This window comes from Chelon labrosus (assembly GCF_963514085.1).
Source record: "Chelon labrosus genome assembly, chromosome: 16".
NCBI lineage: Eukaryota > Metazoa > Chordata > Actinopteri > Mugiliformes > Mugilidae > Chelon > Chelon labrosus.
Genome location: NC_140349.1, coordinates 14,947,795 through 14,962,778, shown reverse-complemented (window position 1 = coordinate 14,962,778; position 14,984 = coordinate 14,947,795). Strand labels below are relative to the sequence as shown.

Genomic DNA, 14,984 nt, shown 5'->3' with positions numbered 1-14,984 from the left:
CGAGGGGAAAAATTACCCAACACTTTCCACTATTTTGGTGTTCATTTTATTAGCAAAAAATATAAAGCTACAAACTTCTCGAGTACAAAACACGTCAGAGCCATAGACGAAGAGCATTGTGGTTGAAGGCTGGTACAGAGTAAGTGATGTAACTGCTGTGTGGGCTGGTGAAATAGGGAGCTGCTGTGTTGATGGGAAATGGGGGTTCAGTGCACACAGGTCTCCTCTTGAAGGGCTTAGCAGCTCCACTAGCAGTGGGTCCGTGGTGTGTGCTGCCTCCTGCTGAGCAGATGGGGAAACTTGCAGCTGAAGTTTGAAGCAGGAGAGGATCCTCAGAGTCCCAGCCGATGCTCCTCTTTGTCCCGGCTCGGTTGTGTGTGGACAGAGGCTGCTGCTCCACTCTGACCTGAACACTGGACAGAGGAGAGGCTCTGGAGGCCTGAGCAGAGGGACTGTCTCTCTTCAGGAGGGATTCAATGGAGAAAGGACTGCTGAACTTCACCTCACATCTGATCTGAACATCTCCGCAGGCTGCAGGTTCAGGAGAGTGGACGGCTGAGCTTTGCTCTGACTGTCTGCTCAGGTTCTCTGCTTCCACTTTGGAGGCCAACTCAGGGAAGAGCTGCAGGATTCCTTTAAAGTGACGACGCACCATCTTTGTTGTGATCTGACTGCAGTCCAGCTTCCAGTAGTTCTTCTTACCTTTCGGTGAATCTGGGATCATTGGGACCTGAAAATAAAATCAGCACAGTCCAGTTAATAGAGAGCAATCATTGGTCATCTGGTCCACTAGAAGTCCCAGAGAGCAGCCATTTGGCTTTTCTACCTATAAAACCCAGAGGGCAGCCGATCGGCTGGAAGGGTTTTAGCTAATATCCTAAATCACCTGTGAACCCTCCTTCTGTTATGTAAACGAGGCAATCACTGGGGCACCACAGGAGGGGACATGCTGAGCCACTTCAAGGAAATCTGTGGGGAGGGGAGGGGGAGTGGGCCCAGAGAGCTTATGGGGGACGGGGTAAGCACACAGAGCAGTGTTCACTTCTAACCTGGCAACACCTTGAGACAGAAACTGGTTCATCCCAAAGACAAAACACCTTGACATAAAATGGGGGAGGGGGAGAATCGGAGAGGAGCAGGATTGCTGGGGGTTTGGAGGCCAGAGTGTGTGGGGGAGGGAGGCACACCTGAGGGCTGTGAACTCATTTGCTCTGTCCGGGCTGCTAACTGACTGTCTGTCTTTCACCAGTTTCACCAGGTGGCAGCCTGGGCAGAACAAATGAGCTGAATCAAAATGTAATATATGTAGAAGGATGTAGAAGTTATCAGGACCCTACAACACTGGGCTTCCAACATCCCCACCAGACACATAGGAAAAGTAAAAGAACAGAACCACATCAAAAAAGCACTCAAAATCTGTGGTTATCCCAACTGGGCCTTCATGATATTTACACATATTTACAAATAATAATTAAAAAAAATGCATTATCAGGATACAGTGTTAGAGAGTGGAAGTGAGTGAGACTTATAGACTTAGAACTTAGACTTAAAACTTTATTGATCCCTTTGGGGTGACTCCCTCAGGGAAATTTGAGTTTTCCGCAGCAGCAAGCACACAGAGCAGTTTGAAGACAAACAACAGCAGTGGTTTGCAAATAGTTATAGAAAAAGTGATTGAATAATAAAATGGTGAACATTAAATAATGAACGGTGAACTTCCTTTGAGTGGGATTAAAATAAGCTGTAGTAAAACTCTAGTAGGGAAAAATAAACAGTAAGTAACAGTGAGTGAGGTGAGTACATTTCAATAATCACTCACAATCCTGGCACTGCCAAGCCAAAAGGAAGCCAAAACCATTCCAGCCGATCGGCTGCCCTCTTAGTTTTATAGGTAGAGCAAAAAATCCTGGGACTTCTAGTGTTAAAGTAAAGTAGCTGATGTAATATAAGTAGTGGAATATAAAACTTACCTTGACAAAACATCTGTTTGCTGATAAACAGACTCTGATGTTGTTCTCAACAAATTTTCTGTCCTCACAAAGTAGTGGCTCCAGCTTGTCCATCAACTGCAAAACATCAAGTTGAAGAAGATTTCAAATGAGTCTGTGTTTCATTTGGTGAGTTGGTTATTTCAGATGTCTTGGTTCTTTCTTACCTGAGTGAAAGGGAGCATCCTGCATGTAGCTTCTTGGAGAACAAAGGCGATCTTAGCCAGGTAGGTGGTGCGCTTCATGACCAGAGCTCTGTGAGCGCTGACGGCCGGATCAATGAAGGGCAGCTGAGCTCCAAACTTCTCTGTCCTGGTCTGCATCTTGTTTGTCTTGAGTTCTGACACAAAGCTCACTGAGTGCTGATGTGGACCTGAAGAGTTCAGATCTGAATATAAGCCTAGCTGGAACAAAAGGACATCAGAGGGTGTGCACCTCAGGTTAATGAGCTCCTATTCAAATGAAGATGAGCCATTAACACTGGAGGTGGAGTCAGAGATCACAGTAACAGTCCATTCACTAAAGTTCATCAACATCTCTGTGTTTGCTCTCAGACATTTGTCTAAAAATCCCTCAGCTCATTATTGATTTGCTGCCTAGTTTTACTAAATATACTCAAATTAAAATAAATGTTTCTAAGATGATCTATGTGAAGGAAACCTCATTTTTCTTTATGACTCAAGTTGCTGCTTTTTGTAGTAGTCTCTTAAAACACTATTCGAATGTTATAAACTTGAAAACACGTGTTCTGTGTGGGGTTTTCATTTTCAGATGGCAAACACTTAGTATTATTTGATAAACCTGCTCCACATGAAAGTTCCTTCCACAGTCAGTGTCCTCTCATGTTGTTATCATTTGACATGTTATCACATAGGATTATGGACATGATAATAACTGGAGTACCTCATCTAAATCACACTTCACCATCTTGATACTGAAAATACTGAAGTGCTTGGCGAACAAATATAGAAATTATCAGACCTATTTCAGCAATTTATAATAAATGAGGAAATGAAAGCTGACTTGTTTAAATGGGACTTCGTCTACTGAAGCCTACAAATCATTGTAGTTTTATGTAAATATCAATATTAATACAGTCTACAGAAACGTATAGAGGTTAAAATAACAGCAGACTTTACCAGGATGTTGACATAGTGTTAATAGAAAATGGGTTTAGATCTTTTACAACAGAAGGGTCTTGGCCTATTAAAAAGTCTATAACAAGGTATTTGTGCTTATTTCTATATGAAGGCTGTAATTATTTTATTTTCTACAGAAATTCGCAATATTTTAAAAACTGAAGAACACACCTCGCTGTTTTTCATTCATGATAATCATGATATTTTAGTTTCAAATAGACTATTTTGTCTATCTGAACAGTTGCTTTGATTTAAACATTCAGTGGATAAATCTAGATTAAACTACAGTGTGCTCATTTACAAACCAGTAAATTAGTGACAGATGAGGCGTCTGGAACGTAACAGTTACAACAAACACAATAGAACTGACTTGAATGTAGAAAGTCTTCAATCACATTCCAGCAATTTACACCTCACCTGGACCTCAGTCACATTCACTTCAGTGAACTGAACAAAGCTGAATTACAGTGGGATGGATTTTTATTTTAACATCATTACATGAAAAATTAAATCTGCTGTTTTGGACAGACACAATACTACCTACTAATTATATTTAATTTTAATAAAAGAAAACACATTTAGGGAGAACCCACATTTCAAATATACCAAAGTACAAATAATAAATGCAGGCACAATTAAAATCACACAGCCTTAAACCAAACAATACAATGGTATATCTGTAAAGAATGTAAAGAAATTACTAAATGTGACCAAAAATAATATTGCTGAAATGTAGAAGTGTAGGAACCGACAGTGAGATCAGTAAACAAAGAAATTGCAATTAAACCTTCAGCTAAGAGGTTAGCTTAAAGTTTTACTGAGGAATATTCCAATATGTGGGGCCCAGTGATGTTTATAAGATAATGATACGTTATTTCCTGGTGCACATTTAAAAAAAAAAGTTCTGATAATAAAATACAGGGAATACAGATTTTATTTTATTTCAAACAAATCAAAACCTCACTGAAGGCAACTGTCCGACTGTGTCAGTTTCTGTTATCATTACTACGCTGCTCTCATTAATGTGGCAGATTCATTAAAACAAAACAACTCGAGGCATTTGTTGCAGGTTTTATTTGATAGCTTTCTTCACTGAAACTTGGAGCATGCTAAAATCTCGATTGACTTATTACAGGTTCAGCAGTGTTATCCAGATACCTTAATAAACTAGTTTCTTCAAACAGACCCCAGATCAGCCGAGCACCTTCAATCAAAGACAAGTTAAATCAGCTGCTGTGGGTCTCGGCCATCCATCTGAGCCCAGACCTAAAGCTGTACTTCTTTTCCACAAAGCCTTGAACGCAGGTAACGTGCTGATGAATTTGAATGAGGATCACCGATGTAAATGAACCTGTCATTATGTGGGACAAAGGGTTTGATTTTGTAGGAGCGGGGAAAGATGTGTAAAGTGCTGGAATGTGATTAGATTGTTCACTGGAATGTCGCCATCGCTCAGATGTTTAGTCTGTGTTATCAGAGCAGGAGAAAAAAACATGCCTGTGCTGTCTGTTACACAACTAAAAGTGACATCTTACAAATGCAAGATGAAATAAGCAGTGGTTACATTTGAAACTGTAATGGCACACACCTGCAGATGCACTGCTGCTAAACTAAGTGGTTTGCTGTTATATTTGTATAGCATTTAAATCTTGGGATTAGACACTGCTGAGCTGTTTCTTTATCTTCAAACTAATGTGTATGCAAATGAGTGGTGACTAGGTGTCACTGGGCGAGAGGTGGGGTAGACTGGCAACCTTAAACAATATAACAGTTTAATTTACAAAGCAGTAGTTTAAGTTATTCCTTCATATTTGGGATATCTCCTCTACAACCAGTGCTACAACCAGTCTGAATACCATCATAAGAACAAATCTACATCATAATTTAGCTTGTATTATAGCTGTTTGGTTTGATTTAAAGTCAGAATCTCAAACATGTTTAGATATGCAGATGAGCTTTTAGGGAATGACTTGCAGTGACCTCTGGATCCACCTCCTGCATTTATGGCGAAAGGGTGCTCATTGACCTGCAGTGCACACCATTTAATGTCCTATTGTTCCATCAGGACTTACTTCAAGTCCACATCAGCACTCACTGGTCTTGTCACCGAAGTACATTGCATGGGACCCTCTTCAGCAAAGAAGATGAACATGAAAGAGAAGCTCGGAGCTGAGCTGCATCAGCTGCTTCAGTTAAGAGAGAAGACCACATATCTGGCAAAGATTGCCGTCATCCTCCGAAATACGCCAGGCAACATGCTCACTTTCAACCAGGTAAAAAATATTTACTTTAAGAAAACTGGAACATGAGACATCATTTCTCATTTCAACCTGGTGTTTTGCAGCTGATGGACATGATGGAACCACTAATTGGTAAAGGCAGAAAATCTGTCGAGAACAACGTCAGTATCTGCTTATCAACCCACAGATGTTTTGTCAAGGCAAGTGTTTTTATACTATATGAACTAGTTTACTTTAAGGAATGAGTGCATTAACTGAATTCATTAATTAAACTGTGTTGTCTTTATTTTTTATTTTTCAGGTTCCAGTGATCCCAGATTCCCGGAGATGTAAGGGAAACTACTGGAAGCTGGACTGCGGTCAGATCACAACAAAGATGGTGCGTCGTCACTTTAAAGGAATCCTGCAGCTCTTCCCTGAGTTGGCCTCCAAAGTGGAAGCAGAGAACCCGAGCAGAACGCCAGGCCAAAGCTCAGCCGTCCGTTCTCCTGAACCTGCAGCCTGCGGAGATGTTCAGATCAGATGTGAGGTGAAGTTCAGCAGTCCTTTCTCCATTGAATCCCTCCTGAAGAGAGACAGTCCCTACGTTCAGGCCTCCAGAGCTCCTCCTCTGTCCAGTGTACAGGTCAGAGTGGAACAGCAGCCTCTGTCCACACTCAGACGAGCTGGGACAAAGAGGAGCATCGGCTGGGACTCTGAGGAACCTCTCCTGCTTCAAACTTCAGCTGCAAGTTTCCCCATCTGCTCAGCAGGAGGCAGCACACACCACGGACCCACTGCTAGTGGAGCTGCTAAGCCCTTCAAGAGGAGACCTGTGTGCACTGAACCCTCATTTCCTTTTTATACTAGATCTAGTCCTGCTCCTTATTTCACCAGCACTTACCCTGTACCAGCATTTACCCACGATACTCTCCGCTTCTGATGGTATAAATGTTCTTCCTGTTCACATATTGCGCTTTTCAGTGTTTGAAGAGTGGGTGCAAAGACGTTTTTTTTAACAAAAAAATAATTCATAGACATGCATTTTTAAATCACACAAGGCCCATAGACAGCCTCATGTGTGTCATTTATAACTGTGGCTTGATTTTGTTGGTGCATAACTCCCTGTTGAAAGAAGATGTGATTTTTTTTCATGGACAAATGAGACTTATCTTGGTATGTTTGAGTCGGCCTATACGTTTTTTTGTTTTGTTTTTTTTAAAAACTAAAAATACATTTTGTACAGATATTTTTTATGTTGCGTTTGAGGTCATGATCCGACCATAAGTTGGCAGCACAGCATGTCAAGTTTCTATTGAAACTCAACCCAAACAGAAAAAATTAAATATATTTCTTTTACTGTGCTTGATGTTTTCTGAGACTTGATATGATTTCGTGCACCATTACAAAACTGTTAGCACCTAAAATCTAATTAACAACAAGGCCTCACTTAGTAACGTAAATGAGAACATGTGGAAACATGCATTAAACTATGCAAATACTGTACTTGTGTCCGTATTAGACAGAGCCCTCATTCACCCTATATAGTGGATGACATGATACTGAGTTGACTGACCAGAGTGGCGAGGTTGAGCTGTGCAAACATGTAGTAGATGAAATCTGTTTGCCTTTCTATTTGCAGCGATTTTAAGGCACACCTTATCTGAACCGTCGCCTCACTAGGGACATGTCAAGAACAATTCATACTGCAAATATACCAGTACTTAGAATCAGACATTTCTTCAGCATGAAACATTGTGCAGGTTCAAACAAGATGCTGTCTTTGCAGGGTGGAGTTTCATTGCTTTGTCCTTCAAATAGATGGGTCTTACAGTATGGAGTGCAAAGACCAGGAATCATGCACAGTGGCCTCATTCACATCGTTCTGACACAGTTGAACGCAGCGCAAACACTCCTGCAGAGAGTGAGGTGAGGCCAGACAGAAGAGTGCCCCACTCTCCATCACCAAGGAAGTTATGAACACAGGCAGGACAGGTGGTAAGCTATCACCCACTCAGTCAACACCAGGCCTGTGAATCTCACTAACAGGCCTGGTGGCGAAACACCGAAGACAGGCTGTAAATAGTGCCAGAGTTAACTTGCAGCATTGAATATACACTGGCTGCCAAGTATTTGAATGTAATCTCTTAGAGCAGATTTATATCGTAAAGCACGTTAAACGACTAAATCACATTAAACATTAGAGCCCCTTCAGCTGAAAAAAAAAGTTTTGAGAGGAATTTCTTTTTTCAAGACAATACTGTTCTTGCACATGAGAGCAAACTTTTCACCGCTTCACATCTCACTGAACACGAGGAGTTAAGAGTAAGTCATCCTAAAACTGTTGGTCATACATGCACTTCAAACCCAAATTAATTTTGCTTAGTTTCAGTTGTCATCCGGCACTTTTGAAGTGATCAGAGTAACGGAGTCATCTGCTGATTTTGAGGTCAGATTCATGTCTCCATCCTTATATTATTCCCCCCCCACTCGCCAGCCCTCATCAAGATCAGGAATTTCTTGCAGATAACATCAGAGCATGTGAGTCGAGGGCAAACTGAGGCAGGTCTGTCATGAGGCAAGACTTTGCCAAACAGTGGGGAAAGGAAGAGGAGTCGGGCGAGCTCAGGTTTTGGCACAGTGCGCCCACGACATACTTCCACCGTGTAGGATTAATGGTGAACGACCTAGATTGCAACACAGCCCTCCTATCCTCCATCTTCTTTCCCCCCTCCCTCTATCCCTCTATCCCTCCCTCCGCTAACTGTTCAACAGAGATTACACTCAGCGAGTGAGCCTGGCAGTCTGACAGAAACCGCCGAGCATGTGACTGAGTGACACACTGAGGGACGGAAGACAAAAAAAATTCTTTCCTTTTCTTCTATGCCTCTCATTTTCTAATTTATTCCTTACTTTCTGCAGTGAGATTAGAATCTTTTTCCAAAGGTCTATCCCATGATCAAATCAACCGTAGTTAGGCATACTTTATTTTGAGGGTTTCAAAGCCTCAGTTTTCTACAAGTGTTGAGGAAGTGTATACATTAGCTTGAACTAACAAGATATATTTAATCGTACTGTCTGTTGAAACTGGAGCTTGTTTGCGTGTCTTCTGAAGGATTTACTCGTGTGTTTGTATTTACTGACTGAGTAAACTGGCTCAAGCATTAATCCCCTGCACTCCTATATAGGACCCTATTTGCTTACGGGGCCAGTATATCCCCCTCACTTTACATCGTGTCGTTTTTGGACTCACCCCCCGAACACATGCACAAGCCCTGATCCTGTCGCATAAACGAAGTCGTGACCTGTTGTATGTGTTTGTGTGCGTGTCCATGTTGCAGGCTAACCTCTAGACAGTGGTTCTGCCGCTTGTTTACATGTAGGCCCGGAGACGCCATGGGAGCTCACCACTCTGGGGACAAGTGTGCTAATATTAGCTTTCAGGCTCTATTCTTCCCATTTGACAGAGATGTCTCCAGAGTGTATGTGCAAATATCTTCACTACCTCGCTTTGTTTGTCTTTTTATTGTTATAGTAAATGCTTTAAAATTAAAAAGCCCTTAGGTAATAGTGTATTTTATCAACAAAAGGTGCTTTGCAAAAGTAGAAATTTATTATGCATATCAGAATTACATAGTTTTTATGTTAACCCTTACTGTTCAGGTTAAATTTGACCCGTTTAGACATCTGACAGTAGTAAAAACACCATAAATGTAATCCCTTTAGCCTGAAATTTGATAACTAAATGAAATAAAGTGATCCAAAATACACAAAATTATTATTATTAATATATTTTTTTTTACTTTTGTACTGGTGCTACAAATCTTTTGTACACTGAGGCTGAGGTTGGTCTGGGTCAAAACTGACCCGGGCTGGCATTTTACCTGTTTAATTAGCTTATACCTGTGGTTAGTTTACGGTAGCCTATTACATAGTACAGTAGCAGCCCACAGGAGTGAACTACTACAGGTATGCTGTGTTGACTTTTCTTAAAGGTACAGTAGATTATTATTATTATAAGTTGTTCTCCTTGAACTGAGTTTATGACTCTCTGTACTACGTACATGCCGTGTTGTACCGAATAAACATGGTGTGCCACGCTGACGTAACGGGATAAAGAGGCACCACGCTGACATCCGTTCACAACAAACAACAATAAGCTGAGCCCAGGTCACGTCGCACTCGTCTTCCTCGTCCCTTGTCCCGCCGCGCCCCGCCCCTCCCTACATCGCCCCGCCCCCAACAGCGGCCGTCAGCCATCCCGAAACCTCTGTGTCATCATTCCTGAGCCTTAGTCATTCAGCCGGCGGAGACGTGCTGCGTTCGAGGTCAGCGTGTGGAGAAACTGAACACCGTCATAGATCTGTGGTGGTCAACCAGTTTTTCTTGTGGCTGCTTTAGTACTCTGTCATACTCTGTGCTGCAGTCGTTTTGTAAAAGTCGAGCAACTACAAGTGAGGTGAAAATAAAAGTTTATACGTGCTATAAATAAAAATAAAACATGATGCACATTAATACATTTTAGAACATTCATCTGTGACTATATGCAAGACCAGTTCCAGTACTTGCTCATTATTTATCAATTCATTATTTTACAGTGGTAGAAAATAAAAGTAATCTGGAGCACTCTACTTCTTTGTGGCTTTATTCCACTTTGATAATCTTAATTTTACGCTATTCCATTTTATCACTACCACAAAACACACTTTATTACTGTATAAAGGAAAACTATATAAATTAAAACTATGCGAGTAAAATGCTACTTCCAAATTTACACATTAAGGTCTCTGCAATGTACGATGTACAGCATGCAGTATACCAAACATAATCCAATTTTCTTTTTTATGCCCCTAGAACTTATTTTTGATAGCTCATATTCTCCAAATAATAATATTTAATATTTTTAACATTTTAAATGTTAATGGCGTATTTTAAGAAATCCATAGTAAGTGGTAGTAATTTCTCCACTTTGTCCTCCTCCTGGCCGTAGGTGTGAGTGTGAATGGTTGTCTGTCTCTCTCTGTTAGCCCTGTGATAGACTGACTTGTCCAGGGTGTACCCCACCTCTCGCCCGATGACAGCTGGGATAGGCTCCAGCAGACCCCGCGACCCTTAACGGGAACAAGCGGTTACAGAAGATGAATGAATGTCCTCCTCCTGTCATGTGCAATTCTATGGCCCTATGACCTAAAGGCTAAATTTCCAACAGCCCCTGAAGACAGCATTACACACACATTTCTGCTTTGAGAAGTGATCCAGTTTGAGGTTACTATGTTCATCTTACACACAGGGGCTGAGCCACCTAGAAAAACAAGTTGTAAAATACCTAATTATAGACTTAGAGCCTGTATTTTTACTTCAAGAGCCCCAAGGGTTGGGGCTTCTAAAAAAAAAATAAAAAAAATATGCTAATCAAATTCCAAGGTGCCCTTTTTAAGTAATATATAAAAACTTTTATTAGCTTTACAGCTCTGAGAAATGATTTGACCTCCTGCGGTGTTTGACCTTTGATTTACAGCATTGATATTGTGGGATTATATTAACCGCTTCTTGACAAATGATGTTTGGTTCTCCTTGCCATGGGCTTAATAAGGAATCATTAACAACTGTGCTATTTGGGTTGCCAACTAATTCTTAACTATTAACAGCTGCTCAGACAGTAAAGTAGACAACATGATAGCGCTCTGATTTTGTGTTTTTCTTCAAAACAACAAACTGTCAATCATTGATTTGAAATTTTCACTCCTTGGAGCCGTGCAGTGCGGTTTATCCTGCACTGAGTTAATCAGTTATAGATTTTCTGTGGTGGGGAAGGAATCTGTAACAACATGTTTGTCAAAACATCCTTCATGCGCACGGTCATATAACAGTCTCCATCCAACGACCTCTTTGTCCTCTGTATTGTATCTGACCAGCACTTTGGCGTCAATGTCTTGAATACCAAGAGAGTGATGTTCCAACTGTTTTATTTGTGTGTTAAATGCATGGCTACAGCCAGCAGCTGGACAGTTAGCCTGGCTTTATAACCAAATCCACCTATCAGCTTCTGTTGTGCTTACTTAACATGTTTCTTGGAGAGGATCATGAACATCCTGAAGTTTACACTGGGTGCCTGATTAGATTAGCTTTAGCAGTGCTGCTAGTTAGAGTTTCTACCTTTAGAGTATTTATTTTTTTACCATTTCAAATCTTGGAACACATTTCCATGGTATCTTCATTTGCAAGGTACAGACAGTGTGAGTCACATCAATCTTTTTTATCGGATTCTTGGCAAGACAGTGAATAATGTCTATTTTCTAAGAAGAAATTTGAAATGTTTCATTGACTGAGAAATTGTTATCCTTGGCCCCGGTTATTAATTCCATTCTGTAACACTGCGTTAAGCTCAATCTATACTTCTATATGTTGGATCTAAGATGTAGGTATGAATTGCTACACACCGATCAGCCACAACATTAAAACCATTGACAGGTGAAGTAAACAACACAGACCATCTTGTGACAATACAATGTTCTGCTGGGAAACTTTTGGACCTGGCATTCATGTGGATGTTAATTAGAACAGGCACCCCCACTCCATAGATAGCAATGACACTCCTTGATGGGAGCAGCCATCCCCAGGAGGGTGCATTCTGACACACACACACACACACACAAAGACGCTTTAGGAACAACTCAAAAAACAAGAAAAACAGGACAAGGTGCTGACCTGGCCTCCAAATTCACTAGAACCCAAACTGATCAAGTATCTGTGTGATCCTCTGGAACACACAGAGGCCCCTCCCCTCAACCCGTAGGACCCAAAGGTCCCCACTAACAACATTATGTTACCTGACACCATGTCCATTCTCTGATGAGTCACAACTGTTTTGGAGACACAAGGGAGACCTACACAATACTAGGAGGGCGGTCGTAATGTTATGCCTGATCGGTGAATGTCGTAGTCTATGTGCCCCTCCCCAGAAATGTAACTTCACGTCACTGAGAAGCAAACTGCAGCAGCTGTGACTGATTTGCAGTGTATTTCCTCATCTCTGTGGGAAGGCTTCACCCTTCCTTCTGCTTTCTACACACTGTCCACTGAGCTGTCTTCTCTTTTTTCTGAATTACCCGCGTCACCATTGTTTGAAGACCTCAATAAACTGAGTTTTACGGTGTTTTTACAGGACAGGGCAAACACACAGGCATAAAGGCTTACAACAGCACAGGCTGTTTGCATGTAGGCTATGGCATATGTTCTGCTTTGCAGAAGTATCAGCCAAGGTTTACTGTATTTCCACTGGTACCCTCTCTACTCTCATGCACCAGATACAACCACCTCTTATATTTATTTCATCACATACACCCTTAACCCCAGCCCGATAATCCAAACAGCTGTGTCCACTGTTTATATATAAACACTGTTGTTATGAAGTAAATTAGCTAATTTTCCTTTGTGAAGCGAGAGTAAAAACAGAATCCCACCTGCAACACAGCAGGGGCTGTTATCACAGAGCTCCCTCGATATGTCACATAACATAGACCACCTCCTTATTAAATTTAATTGTGTCCTTCCATCAGGCTTAACTGATGGGACTGGATCATGCTGTGGAGTGAATGTGTGCTCAGTATTCCACCTCTAATCTAACTGGTTCAGTCTGAGCCACCATCACTAACATCCTGTCATCCTGACCTCACATATTTTACTCAGGAATAAAAACAGTGGCTGGTTAGGTGCAGTTTCCACTTTAGCAGGCGTTCCAACTTTATCTGCGGGGGCTGACGTGCTATTGCAGGAATGCGTTGCAGCTGCCAGACCGTAATGTAGGAGATTTACTATGTGCGACTTCCACATTCATGAAAGAGCAACAAATGAAAATGAAAGATGGTCAGTGTAACAGATTGCAAGAGGGAACAGAGTAGCAAAATGATTCGTGGCCAGCACCAGTGCTAAGCTCTGTCATTCACATATGGCACTGTGAAAAAAACCCCGCTGAGAGAGCTACTACAGCTTCATCTAGCTGTGTCATCAGTACCCACTGTGCCTTGGCATGTTTACTGCATCTAAACTGGGTGAAGGCGATAAACATATTAGCGCTATGATTGAGAACTCGACGAACAGTGACTGTGAGAGGATTAGAGTTAGCTCACTCGCTGTTTGTATCTTGTCGCCTTATGCAACTCACAATGCGCTCATGCAGGTGCATGCTTGTCATTCATACTGTCGCCATCCCATTTGCATTTAGTTGCACTGCTGCATGGTTTCCCTTTCTCTTAATGAATTACCGAAGCGTTAGTAGTCTTGTGCCTTTGCTTTTCCTAGAAAAAGCCAAATGAGGTTTAGGCCTTTAATAATTACACAGACTCGTTTGTCTCGCTGAGATCGTGTCAGCTGACTGTCAGCGTGGCTACAACTTTCAGTACGTGTCAATGTCAACCTTGACGAGATTGAGGTGCATTTATTATTATTTTTTTTTTAAATCAGTTGTCAGTTGTAAAAGCCTGAGGAGGTTAGTTTAACAGTTAGCTTAACCTTTGCCCAGAGGAGCTCTCAGACCAAACAAACAATGTTATTAAGGCTTTACAGTTCGATGATGGCTATATCAGTAACATTTACCGAGCCTGGTTAGTCACTCAGTAACGACCTTATCAACATCAAGAGAGAAAAAGGACAGTCTTATCATAGTAGTTACTGCACCTTATTGAGACAATCGATATCGAATCCAGGTCAGGCAAGAGGGAAATACACGGACTAAGAGTTACAGCCAAATAAAAACTCAAGGTTTGTTTTTTGACCTACGATGAGGAGCAATAATTACAAGAGGCAAGATTTCATGAAGCACAGTTGTGCTCATTGTAAAGAATAAAAGGATATTTTCAAGGACATAAATATACTAGAAGATATCCTTTTATTCTTTTACTGTGTTTAACTTTATGGGTGGATTTGGGCACATTTGGACAGAGGTACATGACAAAACGTTTTACCCTCGGCAAGCAAGTTTCCTAAAACTATCCCTTTAACAATGTGCTTTCTGACCTACAAGAAGCTGAACAAGACCTCAAGCCTGTGTGTTATGGTTTATCTGCCTGGAAACTTTAAGGAGTAACTTTTCAACTTCAGCGTTTGTAAAGATTTACCACCACAGACAAACTGTGACCAGTCATGACACCACTCATGACTTTCTTTTTCACCAGAAATCCAGTGTGGATATATCTCACACTGGCCCCCAGATTTGCATCTCATTACATACCTCTTACTACGTGACCTACAGACACATTCCGTGTCATGTGTGTCTGAATCACCCATTCCTGTTACAAGCCTGTTGCATCACTCTAGGTTTTGTGACCGGCTGAATCTAGCTTGGAGCCAGACAAAGGACCTGAAATGGGCGTGTGTGCCAAACAAACGTGAGGGAAGGAACAGATGACAGGACAGCCTACAATCATTTAATGTTTAATGAAAATGCTTCCGCCGTTCTGCAGATGTTGGGCTGAGCTTTCCATGCTATGTGTTCTCTTTTTTATTGTGCGCTCTGTTTGCGGTGAACCGGAGATTAGTGCGTTGTGACCATCAACCAAGAGATCAAACATGCTTTAACTTGGTGGCCCCTGACTGGCACACAGCAGATAGAGGATACAGAGGTCAGGAGACAGGTTTAT

General features: G+C 41.5%; 2 protein-coding genes across 3 annotated transcripts; one reads left to right on the top strand and one right to left on the bottom strand.

Moving 5' to 3' along the window:
- On the bottom strand, nucleotides 1-2,870 carry LOC311501013 (forkhead box protein B1-like). The gene is made up of 3 exons (XM_084562659.1): nucleotides 2,156-2,870; nucleotides 1,971-2,066; nucleotides 1-730 (listed from the first exon to the last, which is right to left on the bottom strand). Exons 1-3 carry the CDS (start codon nucleotides 2,309-2,311, stop codon nucleotides 95-97), a joined length of 888 nt encoding a protein of 295 aa, XP_084418785.1. The 5' UTR covers nucleotides 2,312-2,870; the 3' UTR covers nucleotides 1-94.
- Nucleotides 2,871-4,395: 1,525 nt separating this feature from the next.
- Nucleotides 4,396-6,360, top strand: LOC311501012 (uncharacterized protein). Of its 2 annotated transcripts, XM_084562658.1 has the most exons (4): nucleotides 4,396-4,432; nucleotides 5,193-5,400; nucleotides 5,472-5,567; nucleotides 5,669-6,360. In XM_084562658.1, exons 2-4 carry the CDS (start codon nucleotides 5,248-5,250, stop codon nucleotides 6,287-6,289), a joined length of 870 nt encoding a protein of 289 aa, XP_084418784.1. In that variant the 5' UTR covers nucleotides 4,396-4,432; nucleotides 5,193-5,247; the 3' UTR covers nucleotides 6,290-6,360. The 2 variants fall into 2 exon arrangements, with proteins under 2 accessions (XP_084418784.1, XP_084418783.1); XM_084562657.1 differs by lacking the exon at nucleotides 4,396-4,432 and having other exon boundaries at nucleotides 4,469-5,400.
- Nucleotides 6,361-14,984: the final 8,624 nt, after the last annotated feature.